Raw genomic sequence first — 17,788 nt, 5'->3', positions numbered from 1 at the left:
TTTATACATATGGATGACTCAGTTGCTTAAAGCATGGTGCTGATAACTCCAAGGTTGCAGGTTCAATTCCTGTATGGGACAGCTGCATATTTCTGCATTGCAGGGAATTGGACTAGATGATCCTCAGGGTCCCTTCTGACTCTACAGTTCTATGATTTTCAGATTCCTTGTGAAAGTCAGTAATGATGGAGACAGACCCACCTCACCAGAAAGGGCATTCTGCAAATGAGAAGCCACTACTGAAAAGGCCCTGTCGTAAGTCAGCACAAAGGAAAGAAACTCCATCTTCTTCAAGTTGCTGAAAGGCACACAAAATGCCTACACTAGAGCTTTGAAGAGCTTGCCTTAAGTTGAATATGTTTCAGCCTCACGAAACAGTACCTTTTTACTGATATTGCAGCAGGGGTGGGGGACCTGTGGCTCTCCATGAATTTTGGGACTATAACTCTCATCAGCTCCAGGAAAGATGGAAGTGTTAGTCCAGCAACAACTGGGGGACTTGGCGGTTCGCCGTCTCTGTGTGAAAGAAAACCCCTAATTCTACATAAGGTTAAAGATATATATATATTTAATCACAGACTGAAACATCATGATTACAAAATGGATGGTCAAGTTCAAAAACCACCGTACACACAATTCTGGATGGGAACCTCTTGCCCATCACCACCACTGCCACCACCACCACTAGCAGACTGGTAGCTCAAACAGAGTTCTTATTTGCCGGTGTGACTGAACAGTGAATTCCGGAAGTATGAGTGATGCCACACAACAGAGGCTGGTGAGACGTATTGCATTCACACAGCAAGCTGTGGCTATTTTCCGAGCTATCCTACGGTGCTGTATCAGGGATCCCAACAAGTCTGCAACTTTCTGTCCAGAGTCTTTTCTGCAACTCCTCATCATAGGAGACGTCCGCAGATTTTGTCCTTTGCTCGTTGCAAAGATAGCAGGCGCCAACGCCTTCCAACTCTGGTGAAACTGCTGCATAGATTGATGTGGATGCACCCTCTTCTGGGCTCTGTGGATTAGAAATCAATCAATCAATCAATCAATCAATCAATCATCAATCAATCAATCAAGTAGAACAGGAATGCACAGAATAAGGTTTATCAAGACATGACCATGAACTTACTTCCAAGACATATTTCAAGCACTGGCTAATTGGTAGGTGGGGTGTGGGGAGAGGTTATGTTCTATAAGGAAACCATATAAGCCTAGTTCTCGAATATATTTAGTTTAGGTGGAGTTGGTGGGGGGAGAGGCAGAGATAGAGGGAGTGGGGGTGGGGAGAGAGAGAGGATGGGGAGAGACTGTGTGTCACTCAGGGCAAGTTTTCTTCCCTTGAGACTTGCTAAAGGTGGTCTATGAGCTAGTTATTCTATGAACAAGAGGCAATTGTCAAGTCACATAGTGTAGTAACATTTGATAAATATAACACCACAATGAACAGAACGATCCCCATGGGCAGATTACGTGGAAGTACTGTCTCTCAAGGACTTTAAGCAAAGATAAATGTATCACATCTCTGCCTTTAGCTTGCCTTCACCACTCCCCTCTGTAATTTGGGGGGGTGGGGGTTCTTTGTTGCTTAGAAACCACCTAGTTCTTTCAGTTTTAGGAACTGACATGGCAACACAGATTCTGTTACTGTATTTACTAGATAGAGCATCTGTTTACAGAACAATACAAGAACTAGTTATGCCCCCATTCCTCAGCACTCTGACCAAGGAACTCTGGAAACTATCATTCTATGAGGAGAAATCTTGATATATCAAGAATTATCACCAGTGCTCCCCCCCCCCCACTTAAAAAGTGTGGCATTTACTGTAATAACTTCACGGTGAATACAAGCACTGATTTTTTTAAGGAAAAAAACATTGAATTTATCACCATTGTTTGTGTGTGTGAACACGCACACACATGGATTTTGTTGGGAGAGACCACTGAGAATCAAACTTGTCAAGTTTGCAAATGTAGAAAGATACATCTTGTGCTTCAAGGTGATATTTAGACATCTGTCCTTAAAATTATATAATCCCGAGTTAGTTTTGTGAGACCTGATTTAAGCTTTCCTCTTTCCCCAACTGCAAATTAATTGTTTAATCTTGTTAATTACAACATCATTAGAAATGGATTAGCAACCTATTCTCCTGGTGATCCACTGTCCCCTTCATACACAACGTCCTCTCCCATTCGTATATTGCTACTCCCGGTAAGGAACTGGGTTGTATCCCTTTTTTTTTTTTTCAAGCCACTGTAGTAAGTTTGAAAAATGTGGAAGCAAAATGGCATGTCATGCTCCATTTCAGTATACAGAAGAGGAGAAGGAAGAGGTAAGAAGAGAAAAGGAGGAAAGCAGGAGGCCCGAAATTTAAGGAATCCAATAAACAGTATTTCAAATCTGGAACAGGGTCATTTTATTGGAGAATGAGCAATCCAGATGTGAGTATCACTGTTATTTCACCTTAAGCTTCAGGGTGTCCTACTTGTAACACTTTCATATTCATTAGGCTGGGGGGCAAAATATCACAGCGTCTGAATATCAGGTTATTTCAGGTGATCCAAGCTGGCTAAACCAACACGAAGTTTTTCAAAATCATTAATCTCTTTGCAAATGTCAGCTTCTGGCATTTTGCTTACAGTTGTACATGGGTAGAGCTTGAGGTCATAGCATGCCTACAGGGATTTTGAAACTGTGGTTTATTCACTGCCGTGGGTTTGATCCAAGGATTTTCAATCTCAATACAGCAGCATTACACGGAAATGGCAAGTTGTTCCTTTCTCAGCAGCACAATTAATGCATTACTGAAAGCAAGCAGCAGTATTTAAATCTCTAGTGTAATTATTCATTTTACCAGGATGAAATGTCCGTTAATCTGCCACAAGCAAGTGAAGGTGCAAGTTGTATGTATGTGTGTATATATATAATGCATTCTGTTGAGTAACACACTATGAGGCAGAGACCACAACAACTAGGGTGACAGCAAATGAAGATTGTGAGGCTTAATCCAGCACAGCAAGGTAAACTAGAGGATTTCACTTGACACAAATAATTATCATCAAAGTGCTGTGCTGTCAAAGAGAAAACTAGTACGCGTCAAACAAACAAAAAGCAACATTTTGTATTCATCTGATATAATTTGTCCCACATTTAACAGATTTACTTCCTATCCTAGGCTTTACAAAAACATTCTTACAAAGTTTTAAATTTTTAATCACAGATTTGGATCCCCCAGCCCCAGCCTCATATATTACTGATCGCACTGATCCCCTATTTTTCAATAATTGCCTCGTTTCATCAGGGAAAACAAGGAACCTAAACACACTGAGACTGTGTTACCTGACCGCCCCTACCATCTGAAGCAGCTTGCAAATGTGACTATACTCCTAAAATAAAAATATCCATACCAAAATGGTGGGCCATCATCAGGTGCGTGTTCTGCTTTTTCAGGATAGAAATGGGAAAAAGTAAATCTACAGACCCGCTGAAAACAGTTACAATAACAAATTCAGAAGCACTGATCTCTGAAAATTACAGAGTTATGTTTAATATTGCTCCTCTGGGACCTAATTCCTGAGCCTTAAGGCTCCTACAGAAAAGGCCTTCTTCTTCCACTGCCACCATCTTGATCTCCTGGTGGGATTTCAAGTAGGGTTTTACCTAGCAATCTTGAAGGATGGTGGGAGTTAATCTAAGGCATTTCCGAGGTCTACAAATTCCAACTATCAAGGATTTTAAAGGTCAAAACCAGCCTCTTGTGTGAAACATATTCACCTCATATCACATTTTACTGAGCAACAAATGACCAGACAACTACAGGAAAACTCACTTTTCCTAGAGCACTTGGCGTCCAACAAACATTATTTTGGTATTGTTTGGGATTTAATTTTAGCTTGTTTCCCCTTATTCACAAATTCCAAACACCCAAAAGTACCGCTTAAATACAGAACAAAGCTATGGTCAATCTGCTCCCCACTAGCAGGTTTCATACGGATGATAAATCCCACCACACAGAAAATTGAGCCTTGCTATTAACAGCTTCAAAAATGTGGAACAAATATCACATGGTCCAATCCAAAAATGAGCTCCTTAACTACCTTTTCCTTTAAGGATTTCCTCTTGTATAGGCTCAGCAACAGCCCCCATCAAACACAGATCCTGAACCAACTGATTCAAGCACACATGACAAGAAGATTCCTCTCTCATGCCTTTGGCTTAGACCTTGGGGGTCTTACTTGGAACTAAAGACTGAAGTGCATCAACAATCTTTATGACACCGTGTACTGTTTCAACAACTGGATGTTACATCAGCCAGGTGCGTTTTGCAATTCACAGCAAGCACTGGGGTGATATGGGCATTGTGATCATGTGAAAACTTCTGTAAATAAGCAACACAATTCCTTGCTGCAACGGATTAGCGTGGCTCCCTTTCTGGAAATTGCTATGATAACCTGGCTCATGTAGATTCATCTTGAGCTTATGATACTTCTGTTTGAATGTTTTGATTCCTGTCCTTCTGAAACGTTCAGACAAAACATAATTTTTATGTGAAAGGTGTGAGCAAATATTACAATCTGTTTCCAGAGCTGAGTTGTTGCCCTGTTTATTTACAGGACACTGCAGACTAACATAATCCAAGACACAGTACATGCCCACATGGGTCTAATTCCTACTCCTGTGAAAACTAATTACCTAAGCCTATCTTATTGATAACCTTTTCCAGCCCTGGGGATGGAGGGGGACCAATGAAAGATGAATCACTATAGCAACTGGGGCAGGATGAAAGAAACTCAGTGGCATGGAAAGCTATGAAAATCTTTAGGCAGACTCTTTGAAGACTGAAGACCACAGAGATGATACTGGGCACACATAATACGTAGCTATAAATGCATTTATTATGAAAAGTGGTATGTTTTCTTTCTGCTTTACAAAACTATGTCCCTTGCCGAGACATGCTGCTTGCACACATTGTATTGTTATACGCTATCAAAGACTAAGCATCTTTGAACGCTCAAGACACAAGAAGTGTTTTTTTAAGTCATTCTGTATGTTGTGCAAATGTCATAATGGTTAAGTGAAGACAAGAGTACACAGTCAACAGAAAATGACAGACAATACGGTACAGCAATCTGCAGGCTATTCGTCTTTCTAAACATTGTAGATAATTTCTCTCTCTCTCTCTCTCTCTCTCTCTCTCTCTCTCTCAGCTTCCTGTTTTCTGTTTTTCTATTTATTTATTTCTTTTAAAATCCTCCGTGTTCATCCTTCTGCTTCTGGGATGTGCCAGAAGACCCAAGAGAAATTTGATAAACTACTGGTTCTCCATAAAAAGGTTTGCCCTGCATATGATTAGTCTCAAGGTTACTACCATTGTTCATCTAGAGAAGCTTCATTCAACAACAAGCCTTTAAAGGAGAAGTGATTACAAAAGACTAGATTGTCCAGGTTTCTTTCTGTGACTATCTTTCCTTTGCAGACAATCCGAATGGCAATCATCCATGAAAAGATACCTTTGTTACCAATTTTAAAACCTTTATCTGGCCAAAATACTTAAGATGTTATAGGAATATACCACAAACAAGACAATGTGAATTTAGAAAAATCACACCTATATCTTTTCTAAAAATAAAAAAGGAGGAGGAAGAATAGCATTTTTAATAAAATAAGCATTGATTAGTAATATCAGCACAGCATCTCTCCTTTATTTCTACCCCAACCCTAGAAGGGCAACTATTGTAGTACTCAAGTTAATATCAACTAAAAAAAATAAAATTGTATATATTGGTTGTTTACATTAATGAACTATTTTTAAAAGCCACTAGATTAACTACATGCATAAAGGCATTTTCTCCTAATAAGCTACACAGCCTCCAAATGTTTTGCCTGCTCCTAAAGGACTAGCATTTGCTGCAGATCTAATAAATAATGCAGATATGGTTCCCCCCTCCCTTCTTCCATGGTGCTTCATTAAGAACTGTACTAATAAAGCAGCAGAAGATGGTTTAGATGTAAATTGCAGCATATTAAAAAGGTACTTTGGCTATATCTGCAAATAATAATAATAATAATGAAGGACACTCTATAGTGTACAAAGAATGCAAATACTAGTGTAGAAGTGGAACCTGCAACAAAATGTTGCAGTGCAGGGTTCCAGCCAGTCATACCCTGTTTTCAGAAAATCTGCCCTGCCCTCACAGTTTTATGTTTTCTCTTCTCAGTACTCCATGGCCACTGAGCATGCTCAAGGACTGGCTGGATGCAGAAGAGTGGTGAGAGGTGCCAGCTGGGGAATCCCTAAAGGAAGAAGGCTCAGAGCCAGGGGAGTGGTGCTGGGATGACGATGAGTGAACAGAAGTTGAAGAGGGAGCAGACAAGGGGGAGGGGGAGGTGTCGCAAGCTGAAGAAGCAACAGGGTTTAGTGAGCAGGAAGAGTCTGTGGCAGAGAGTAGTTCAGAATCAGATGCAGAAGTGGAGGCTGGAGAGGAGTGGGGCTGGTGAGGGAGCCAAGCTGTCTCTCTCTCCTGCAGTGATCAGCTCTCCTTCCCCCTGGTCTCCTCCGGTTTGCTCTGTTTCAGCACTAAAGATTGGTTTTCCTCTAGGGAAAGCAGTGCGACAAGAGGAAGTGTGGATGAGCTTTAAGCCTTTGGAGGAATTCATAGGGCCTTAGTCTGATCAGCACCCTTTGAAAACAAAACTTAAAACAGCTATTTGCTTTTCTTTAATTGTACAATAACTTTGATGAATGAATGAAAGATGGCTGACCTTTTGGTTCTTAAATATGCGCTCACTAAGAGGATTACAATTGTTTGTGAACTTTGCAAAGCCTTAGGCCTGGAACACAGATGGAGGAAAATAAAATTAAGTTAATTTTTATTCAAACTGAACAGGCTGCATTACTCAGTGAGATAAATTGCTTTAATTATTTCCCGATTGCTAAACCTGTGCTCTCATCACTTCAAGTAAGTTGTACATTGGCTGTTTTAAACAATCAGCTCAAGTGAGGGTGAAAGGAAGGTCCTAAAAACACTGAGAAGAAAAGAAAAAATATTAAAAACCTAGACAAGAATGATGCAATTCCATAGTGATGTTGTGACAAAAAGCACTTAAGGCTAATGAGAGAGATGTTTGTTATTTGACTTGTATTGTGTAGGTACTTAAGAGTAAAACTGAAGAACATGTGGCAATTCAGATTTCCGTTTCGGAATATTTTTAAAAATAACATTTTTCTGCTTCATTGTATTTCATTGCTTAATCAAAATAGGAGCAATCACCATTAATTTGCAGCTCTGTTACCAAGAACGCATGCCTTCTAGACAATATTTCCAGCATGTGTGTAGATCTATGAAGCCACACTTCTGACACCAGTGTTGCTGGTCCTTGCCTAGAACAGGCTGATGGCAGGACAGAGCAGGGCAGCGGCAAGGTGGCTTGTTGGACCAGTGGCACAAGCACTGTTGCTAATCCAGTGCTCTGCTTCATCCATGTAGTCTTAACCTCCTTGCTGACTTTCCCTTCCCTTCCCAGTCCAGGTAAGCAGTGAAGAAGGAGTGAGGAGGGTGGCTCTGCCTTGTCCTACACACTGCTACTGAATATTACTAATTTTAGGAGAAAGCCACTAATGAAGGCCATGTATGGCACCATAAAGCAACGGAAGCCTATTATTTCAGACACAAGAATTCCAGCATGCTCTTTGTTTTGAGATCAGTAAACACTAATCTATACACATTCCATGGTGCAGATTTTTAAACTTGCTCAAGTGATGCAAACAAGTTACCTGGGCTTTAATTGATCCAGAGAAGGAACAATGCAAGAGGTGGGGGAAACCAAGTGAAAGCAAGCAAAAAGAAACGGAGGAAAAGGGTGATTTATGAGTCTAGCACATTGCAAGTCTTATGACTCTTCCTTCAGGGCAACTATAAAAGCAAAATTTATGTACAATCCATTTAACAATTCATTAATGAGACAATTGTAAAAACACTTCTCTTGCAGTGCAAACCTACATGTTTTCTCGTAAGTTAGCCCTACATCGAGCTCTGCAGCCTTAAAAATAGAGGTGCCTCATGAAAACAAACAACAACAACAACAACAATATGGTCGTACCTTGGAAGTCAAATGGAATCCGTTCCAGAAGTCTGTTCGACTTCCAAAACATTCGAAAACCAAATTGTGGCTTCTGATTGGCTGCAGGAAATTCCTGCAGCCAATCAGAAGCCACAGAAGACGTTCGGGTTCCAAAAGAACGTTCACAAACCGGAACAATCACTTCTGGGTTTGTGGCATTTGGGAGCCAAAACGTCCGAGTTCCAGGGCATTCGGGATCCAAGTTACGACTGTATATAAAGTAGTTCAGGCTGTAGGACAAATGAAGCAATTTTAAGTGTATTCAGATATTCCATATCAAGTTTTCTGTGGTGTGTGTCCTTCATCTAATATATTAACATAGGTAAATCACAAGCAACATCATTGGAACAGAGTAAGGGGGAGATGGAACTATAGACAAGAATCAATACATCTGCACAACTGTTATTCTTGAGAGCTTGTCTCTGTGTTTGCAGAAGGCACAGATGCGATCTATAGCCCAACATGTTTATGCAGAAGGAAGTCCCACTGTGCTCAGTTAGCCTTACTGTAGGTTCAAAAGGCCTTCCTCAGAGGCAGCCTTACAGTGTGATCCTATACCTGACTAATCAGAAGTCCTGTTGACTTCAAGTGAGCATAGGACAGCAGTCTTAATTAGCTGGAAAGTACTTCCTCCATTATCTTCTTTGAACAAGAGCCAGGGCTTTTATTCAAAACCATGACCACTTCTGGAATTATTTTTCTGCTTGTCCATTTCTAATGATTTTTTAGAAAACCACCCAGCCTTGGGAAGAGACCTGTTGACACCCTGCAGAATACTTGAAATATAAACAGAAGACTGCATTTTTTAACAACGGCTGGCCCTCCCCCCACCAATGTATTATTTTAATGCCTCTGTGGAATTTTACAACATGGAGGATGCAGCAGAAAGGACCACACATGCTCCCACTTCCCTGTCCATCTTTAAAAATGCTGTCTTAAAGGAAAGACTGCTGCTGTCTTTCACATCCTGGGATTATAATTTCTATCGTTAAAGAATCGCTAGAAGGTCCCCCTCCCAACCCCGCCCTGGGGTGTTGGAATGAAGGCTAGTTAATTGCTTGTCAGAAGTGCCATAGCCCCTGCCCTCTTTTTGACTTGGAAGAGTATTAACTGGAAGATAATTGCAACGTTTCTTGTCTACTGCTTGCACTTTGCTGACAGTGACAAATAATAGGTAGAAGTGGAATTTTTTTGTAACCTGCCAAATTTCTCAAAGCATTGTCATTCTTCAGCGCATTGTCATTCTTCAGTGCAGTAACTACATGTGCGGTAAGATCCTCTCTCTCACTTTCTCTCTTTTTTTTTAAAAAAAGATGTTATTGGCAAGGAAGATCAGGATGATAGCTCACATTCCTATATATAGTGTTACGGGCTACAAAAGTCCCTAATGGTGAGGTACATGGATCCTGGGTTAGAATGCTTTGAGCCAGCTCCTGGAAACTGCTATACAAAACAGTGCCCTGATTTTCAAAGGGAAATGCTTAGGATTAAAGGGAAGATGTCAAGGAGGCATCTGAAAGGACCACAGAGACAGGGATAGGATACACGTGTGTATTCCACTTGGGGATGGAACGGGTTGTGTTTTGAGTTTGGTAGGAAAGTGGATGGCAAACTGTAGGAGAGACAAGAAGCCACTTGAAGAGACCAGGAAGAAGCTGTTGAAGCAAGAAGGAGTATACAGGTCATTTGGATTTGGAACCCAAACCTGTGGCTGGAGGATCCTTAGTACATAATAAAAAAGTGGAAATCTCAGCTTAGGAGAGTGAGCAAATGTATCCCAGTACTCTGCTGTAAACATTTTTACTTCATGGAGAACTAAATGCTACATGTCTTCCACCAAGGTTGCTCTGTAATACCATAACATGCAGTAAACAAATGCACACATTTTCTTCTCAAGCACATTTCATCTCAGTGTCTCCTTCTAAATGAGAAGTTTACATGGGCCAAAATGGCTGGTAAAAAAAAGGGGTGTGTGCTATAGTTGTTGTTTTTTGCCAGAGAAAGGCTGCCTACTTGCCTAATTCCTTGGAGACTGAACCTCAGAGCATTACATAAAGACAGACATTTCCAAAGAAAGAAAGAAAGAAAGAAAGAAAGAAAGAAAGAAAGAAAGAAAGAAAGAAAGAAGCCTACAGGCTGTTGATGGCAATGGAAAGGGAATGAGAGATTACAGCCAATGCTGGGCACTTTTAAGAAACCTATGTTTCAGTTCAGTGCAGCATTTACTTCCTGACAGTTCACATATGCACTGTGATTCAGCATTCTCATTGTTTTTGAATTTCAGCATGGATTTACATCAGGGGGCACATGCATAGATCAGTAATTCTGTGAAGGGTTAACAGATCACAGCCGCCGTTACAGTAGATCAGTGGCCAATTATTTTCCAGAGGGCTGCAACAGGACTCTCCAAAATCAGGCCAGGACATGGAGCTTATCTGACCAGAATAAAAGAAAAATACTTGAAAGCACAAAGGGCACAATTTAATTCAGCCTACTAGAATCACATTGACAGATTCCAATCTACTTGCTTATGGTGGGTCCAGGCTGAAGGGTTTTGTTTTTGTTTTTGTTTTTGTTTTTTTTGCATTAACTGCCACTGGAAGAATATGCCACTGGATACAAATCACACTAGAAAAAAACAATCTACATTTAAGCCATAAAACAATTTTTTCCCCTTCAGAAATGTCCCCCCCACCCCCCGGGTGTATTGTCAACAATTCACTTTTTCTTCTAAGGTAGTATTTTTAAACAGTATTATCAGGTATTTCCAATGAATGGTTTTATTGTATTAAGAATTTGGTTTTATACACTATTTCAGATTATAAACACTTCACTATACTGGTTGTATATTCTTATCAAAGTTTTAAATCCACCTGCCAAGTGTGAACAATCTAGGCCCTAATCCAACATTAGGGAAGATTTTAGTGTGACACAACTTTATTTCAGTAAACTCTTTCAAATATATATGAAAGACAAACACATATTTCCCCTTTGTAACTATTTCTGCAATTTTATCTAAAAGTAGATGTGTAGCATCATGTTAACTGGGTGGTCGGAAACTAAGTTTTACCCAAAGTAGACCTACTGAAATTAATTGACCTATCTGAATCATGTTAATTAATTTGAATGGGTCTAAGTTGGAGTAAAACTTAGTTGACTACTACCCACTGAATTCAGACTACAGTCCTATTAACCTGTGAGTAAGCCATGCAGAACTTAGTGGAATTTACCTCTGAGGGTTTGACCAAAGGCCTTTGGAAAAGTCTGCCATGCTTTTCACATTGTGAGATACTGTACATGTCAGACTTATAAACTGTACAACGGTTTGTTATCCCAACCATGCCCTTTCATTCTAAAATTCACAAAGGTGGGATTAAAGTAAGAACGTTGCACTAGTGCAAACAGCAGGGAGGTGGCACATGAAGAAGGGTCTCAGAAGATGATCTGATTTTGGGTAGGTTCATATGGAAAGAGGCAGTCCTTGAGGCCTGTATTCAACCTTTCATGACCAAAGGGAGAAATGTCCCTGGAGCCTTTATGTCACTGGAGTTGGAAGCTGGATAGCTAACGTAGAAGCAGCACCTTGTGTGAAGCTATTGGCCAAAGATGTGTTGCCTGGGTGTGCAGCATCATGTGAGCGCCAAGTCTGACCTGCCATGTAGGGGAAGTGTAAAACCAGCTGGGGACTAGCTGGTCTGCCAGCTGGTCACCTGTGTGCAATATTAACTTCCTAAGGCAGAGGTGTTTCTGATTCATGTTAGCAGCACAGGAAGAACACAACAAGAAGAGATGAAAAATTTGTGAGCCACTAGCAATACTGAATAGATCTTTAGCCATGCACAGGAGACCTCATCACGAAATGACACTCTGACAATACCCCCAGGTACCTTTAAGAGAAGCCAGCCTGTCATCCACTTGACCATTTTCGCTGCCCAGCAGACATTTTGGTAGAGATCAGTATTCACTACTCCGGGATCTACAACGTTAACAGTCACGTGGCTCCCTTCTGCTGTCAGGAGATGTTGTAGTCGGTAGGCAAACAGAACAAGGGCAAGTTTGCTTTGGGCGTAGGCTCCGTGGGGTGAATACAAGCAACTACACGGGGTGGAGAAACACAGAAGCGAATTAATTCTCTGAAGGTAACTGTGTGCTATAGGACACATGATTGGTTACAAGTTTTAATAAATTATAGAGAAGTGGATAAGAGAAGCAGCAATACAACAAAATGGCCCTCAAATGGGCTTATCATCTCAAAACACATTGCTTGCAGTAGCCAAAGTGATTATTTCAGTAGATTTCATTGTGTCATTTATGGAAAGAAGTGCTTTAGATAAACCTGCCTGTTAATATAAACTGTAGTGTTGGCACCTGACTGGTATTGTTCTCCCTTGGGAGAATTAAATTATGAATCTCAGAACACCATATGTGTGATTTCCTGTGACTTCCGGAAGTCTCTTATTACATTTATAGAAGTTAAAAATAGGCAGCCTCTGCTTCACAGATCTCACAAGAAAGAACTGTTGCACTTATTGTATTAGCATTGAAAACTAAATATGACTTGAATAAAATGGAAAACAAACATGAAAGTGTGAGACAAAGAGCCTTCAGCATATGGAAAAGTTAACTGGACACAGTGTAAAATTACCTGCAAATTTTAACAGCCGCATATTAACAAAAAGATACATAGTACAGACACACTAGCAAGAAGCTCAAGTGCGCTTTTGTGATCACAGCCCATTCTCTCACTTGCACGATTAAAGCACAGGACTTGAACAATGAAAGAGCTTGGCTTCAATTCTCTCTAGATATGAAATGCTAATACCTGTTCTGGGATCGAATGGTAGAATTTTGGAGGTGGTGCAGGGGAAAATAGCTTCCCCCCAAACCTCAGGATCAGTTACTCCTCTAACACTGTTCAGTTTCTGGCTGTACTACATTTTAAGGGTTACACCTTATTCCAGAACATGACAAGACCTGTTTCTGGCTGCAACAGCAGCTTAGGTTGTGCTCCAAATACAGTGGTACCTCAGGTTAAGAACTTAATTTGTTCTGGAGGTCCGTTCTTAACCTGAAACTGTTCTTAACCTGAGGTACCACTTTAGCTAATGGGACCTCTCACTGCCGCCGCGCCGCCGGAGCATGATTTCTGTTCTTATCCTGAAGCAAAGTTCTTAACCCGAGGTACTATTTCTGGGTTAGCGGAGTCTGTAACCTAAAGCGTCTGAAACCTGAAGCGTCTGTAACCCGAGGTACCACTTTACTGCAAATTCATGCTCAGTTGAACACAATATGGTATGTGCTGTGTGGAGAGAGAAAGAGAGAGGACAACATGAGCCTACCAAGGCCTATGCTTCAACTTCTGTTCCTTTTGTGCCATGTTCTTTTATTCATTTTTTTAAACTGCTGACAAATGCACTACACCTGAAGGGGAGAATGACGCATATTGATTGACACAAGGTCAGAATAATACGTCAAGTGGCTACTTGATGTCACTTCTAGGTTCCTGGAGGCCTTTTTTCCCTCTACTCTGCCTTCTTGTTAGGGTTCATTCTTCAGAGACACATAATTGTGCACAGCTCACAAAAGACAGCTATAATTAACCTCAATGTTGCCAGAAGCCAGGATTTCCTGGCTGCCACAAACCACTTGTATATTCTACACATCAAAAACCCTGACACTTCCTTTCCCAATCTACCTCCCTCCAATTTCCAAGGTGTTAATCTGTCTAGGGGGCACAGCAGTTTATTAAGAATGTACTCAGGCGTAGGCAGATTGCTAAATGTTTCAACAAAAGCATTGTTATTCTGCATACCTTAACGTGACTTCTAACAAAAGGCCGCATGTAAAATGCTGCAATACACCTTGGCTTCAGCACTTGGTGAGGAAAACAGAAGCACTCTAGAACTCATAAAGCTTTCTTAATGATTTGTGCCTTATGTTTGTAAAACATCGCTGTTGTCTAAGCTAAGGAAAAAACCCCAGACAGCCATAGATATATTCAGTCCTTTAGCTGGTAACCAGGTTTTTAGTTGCATGGAATGTGGAAATTATTTGCGTAATTTCTAGCACTATGCTCAGTGGCCAGTTTGCCATTATGTGCAAGACTGATGCACTATTCCTTTTTAAAAAATCATCCTTTTAGATTGAATGTCTGGCCTATTAATTGAGATAAGGTAGTCCTATCAAAGACATTGTTATAAAATGGAAATTCCACACACAAAGCTGATAATGCTAGCTTCCCAATTCCCATCACCATCTGTAAGCTGAAGAGCCTAAATGGGTAGAAACAGGCTTCTTGCTTGAAGGCATTGAGGATGGTAGACAGGTTAGAGCTGGAATGCTAATCTCTGTGCCCTCCCTGAGGTGGAATTTCCAATTTTCAAGGATGCCTGAATAAGACTGATCTTCCAGGCAGGATAGAGCTTCATGATTACATCAAGAGTCCAGTCCTCACAAGAAACTGCAGATTTTCAACAACTGGATTCAGTCCTGGGTGCAACTATAGATTACGACTTTCTATTCATTTAGGTAAGTTTTTCACACATTTTGCTGCAGAACTATCTATAAACTATGGTTGAAATACTAAATATGCTCATAAGTGGCGTCTTTTCCATTTATCATCCTCCTTTAGCTATTTTGCTTCTTTCCTTAAAACACAGCGGATGCTCTGAATCTTGATCTTTACATGCACATGAGTGTGTGTATATATGTATGGCTGACACACACACACACACAATATGAAAGACAACAGGGTGAAAGACAGGCAGGCAGGCAGGCAGCACATGTCTCTGGCAATAAGTCTAGAGATGTTAGCGTCTATATATGTTGCCAAGATTTCTCTAACAGTTGGTGAGCAGCCAGCAAACTAGTGTTTATTAAAGCTGTCTAGACACTTATTTCTAACCGGCAGCAGATAAATAGGGCAAGAACACAGTCAAATATGAATCTTTTCTCCTTAAGAATAGTCTGCTGGAGCATGCCAATGGCTCGTCTGTCCAGCATCCTGTTTTCACAGTGGCCAGCTACATTCCTGTGGGAAGCAGGCAAGTAGGACTTCAGCACAACAGCACTCAGCCTACCTGGGATTTTCAGCAACCAGTATTCAGAGGCATCGTTCTATGGAATGAAGCCCTCAACAGAAAGCTCTCCAAGCATACTGACTTTGTTTGCATACAATACTGAGACAGTGCTTCTCTAGCTTTTTTTTTTTTAGCGCTGGAACCCTTCACTTTAAACAAAAATATAGCAGAATGTTTGCAGAAATATATACAGGGGGAATGGAGTTGATCATTGGAGGAGCCAGCCAGAGCTGCAACTTTTAGAAGCATCAACTCTTGAGACTTTGAAAAACTCTGCTGCTGATAGCCACTGATGGGAGAAGCCTTTGCTTTGCTTGTTATCCTTTAGGCTTTGGCTCTGACCAGAAAGAGTCCTTATCTCTGTCAGTGTTAGAGACAAATCATGAGTTGTAACAAAGGGTTTTCGGTCAAGATGGCGCTGAGGTAAGATGCGCTTATCAGAGCTCCACAGATTCCTTTTTAAAATTCTTTTAAAACTCTGTTTTAACTGTAACATGGGGGCTGACTGCTGGCCACTTTTCCTCTTTTCTGCTGAGAGCAAGGTTGTTTACATGCTCCGATTATCCCCAGCAAGCAACACTGTAAAATGTTATGAAGCCAGCCTTGTAAATTACCCCAAAGAGCTAATCAGCCTCACAGCCGCCATCTTAACCTTCTGGTGACTACTTCTGTATGCTTCAATTTATTTATTTTTATGGCTTTTATCCTTTTAAAATTATAAAACTTTTAAAGTTTCTGTTCATACAATCCTTTGACCCCTTAAACTCTTTATGCAATACAAACAAACTGTAGCAGCAGCACAGTAGGGTACTGAAGAGACAGTGTGGAAGGAACATTCTGATTTTTTTTTGGGGGGGGGGGGTTGTTCCTGTCCATCTTCTTTTTCTTCTCTCACCATCAAGCTGCCCCTAAATTGGTCATAAATCAACTCACTGTTGACGAGACTGTGGACCTAATTAAACAACCTGGGAAACACAGCCTGGCTAACACTAGAAGTAAGGCAGAAATGAGAAGAGCGAAAAGATGCAGGTGCTCTGAGAAGGATGATTAATAATAATAATAATAATAATAATAATAATAATAATAATAATAATAATTTATACCCCATCCATCTGGCCAGGCCTCCCCAGCCACTTTGGGCGGCTTCCAACAAAATATTAAAATACAGTAATGCATCAAACATTAAAAGCTTCCCTAAACAGGGCTGCCTTCAGATGATATAGGAAACTTGGACAACTATTTTTTTGCCTCATAAAGAGCCTTCATTCCCAACACAGAATGTCTTTAACCCTCAGTATGTAGAAACGGCTGCCCAGATACTTCCCAGATCTAATGAGGACAAAGCCAATACTCCCCTTGCGTCTGTCAGTGTTAAAAGGAGTAGCATTTTGAACCCTTGCTTGCAGGCTGCAGCTCAATGGAAGGCGCTAAGAGGGGGACAAAGAATTCCCATGACAAGTGACTCAACAGCCAATTTAACCCAGTAGTGGTATGGTGTGGGCAGGGTGTTGCTTCCTGTGCTTCCCAATGCAGTGTGTTACTGATAACTACAAAGAGATGGAGGGATAAGGCAATGGCAAAAGTAAGTTCCCTGCTGCCTCACACACACACACCCTTTCAGTAACGAAAAACAAAGCACAGGGTTGGGAAGCCAGGTACCCAACACTGCCCTGCCCACACTGGGCACCACTGATTTAGCTCTTGGAAAGGAAGGGAAGAAGAGGAAGGGCATTTAATCTCAATGGCTGCAACTCAGTGGAAATCACACATTGCGCATGCTTCTCCACCATTACATTTTTTAAAAATTGCAGAACCCCTTGTACTGCTTTGCAGAACCCCAGGGTTCCACAGAACACAGTCAGAGAAATGGGGCACCAAGGCAAATCATGGCTTTGTGCAAATAGTCCAGCACCGAGGGTTCTTCTGGCGGTTTCCTCACTGCGAGAAGCCAAGTTACAGGAAACCAGGCAGAGGGCCTTCTTGGTAGTGGCGCCCTCCCTGTGGAACGCCCTCCCACCAGATGTCAAAGAGAACAACTACCAGACTTTTAGAAGACATTTGAAGGCGGCCCTGTTTAGGGAGGCTTTTAATGTTTGATGTAGTACAGTATTTTAATATTTTTTTTGGAAGCCGCCCAGAGTGGCTGGGGAAGCCCAGCCAGATGGGTGGGGTATAAATAATAAATTATTATTATTATTAAATTATTATAATAAGGAAGTGTGTGGGCTTCTGGAGAGGATGTTGTCACCATGATGATCCTCCTGTGGTCCTCCGTCTGCTTCACTGCTGTGAGTTAAGCCATGGTTTGAATCAGCATGTCACCCAAACTGATGTGGTCTGCAACCCTCTCCTCATGGAAATACATCCCAGAGCAAGCAAAATAAAGGAAATCAAACAATCTGAAAAATCAAACCACAACAGTATTTCCATCAAACAAGTTTTTAGGCAAATCTTGCCTAGAAAATAGCATACAAAATGTATTGCTTATGTTAGCCAGTGTGTGGTATCTGTGCTTATTTTACCTGATAACTTAAAGTGGACCTGACTGAGAACTAGGGTCCAATACTCAAGATCAGTAATAAATGAC

General features: G+C 41.0%; 1 protein-coding gene across 2 annotated transcripts in view; it reads right to left on the bottom strand.

Moving 5' to 3' along the window:
- Positions 1–545: 545 nt before the first annotated feature.
- Positions 546–17,788, bottom strand: part of LOC307214119 (E3 SUMO-protein ligase ZBED1-like) — a 130,070-nt gene continuing 112,827 nt past the window's right edge. For both annotated transcript variants that reach the window (XM_079972675.1, XM_079972674.1), the window contains 2 exons: positions 12,010–12,217; positions 546–1,018 (listed from right to left, as the gene is read on the bottom strand). In XM_079972675.1, the coding sequence (XP_079828801.1) occupies positions 830–1,018; positions 12,010–12,217 (397 nt within the window). In that variant the 3' untranslated portion in view covers positions 546–829. The remainder of the gene's footprint in view (positions 1,019–12,009; positions 12,218–17,788) is intronic.

The sequence above is a fragment of the Podarcis cretensis genome (assembly GCF_951804945.1).
Source record: "Podarcis cretensis genome assembly, chromosome: 4".
NCBI lineage: Eukaryota > Metazoa > Chordata > Lepidosauria > Squamata > Lacertidae > Podarcis > Podarcis cretensis.
The sequence above is the reverse complement of the archived record's forward strand: the minus strand, read 5'-3'. Positions and strand labels throughout refer to the sequence as shown.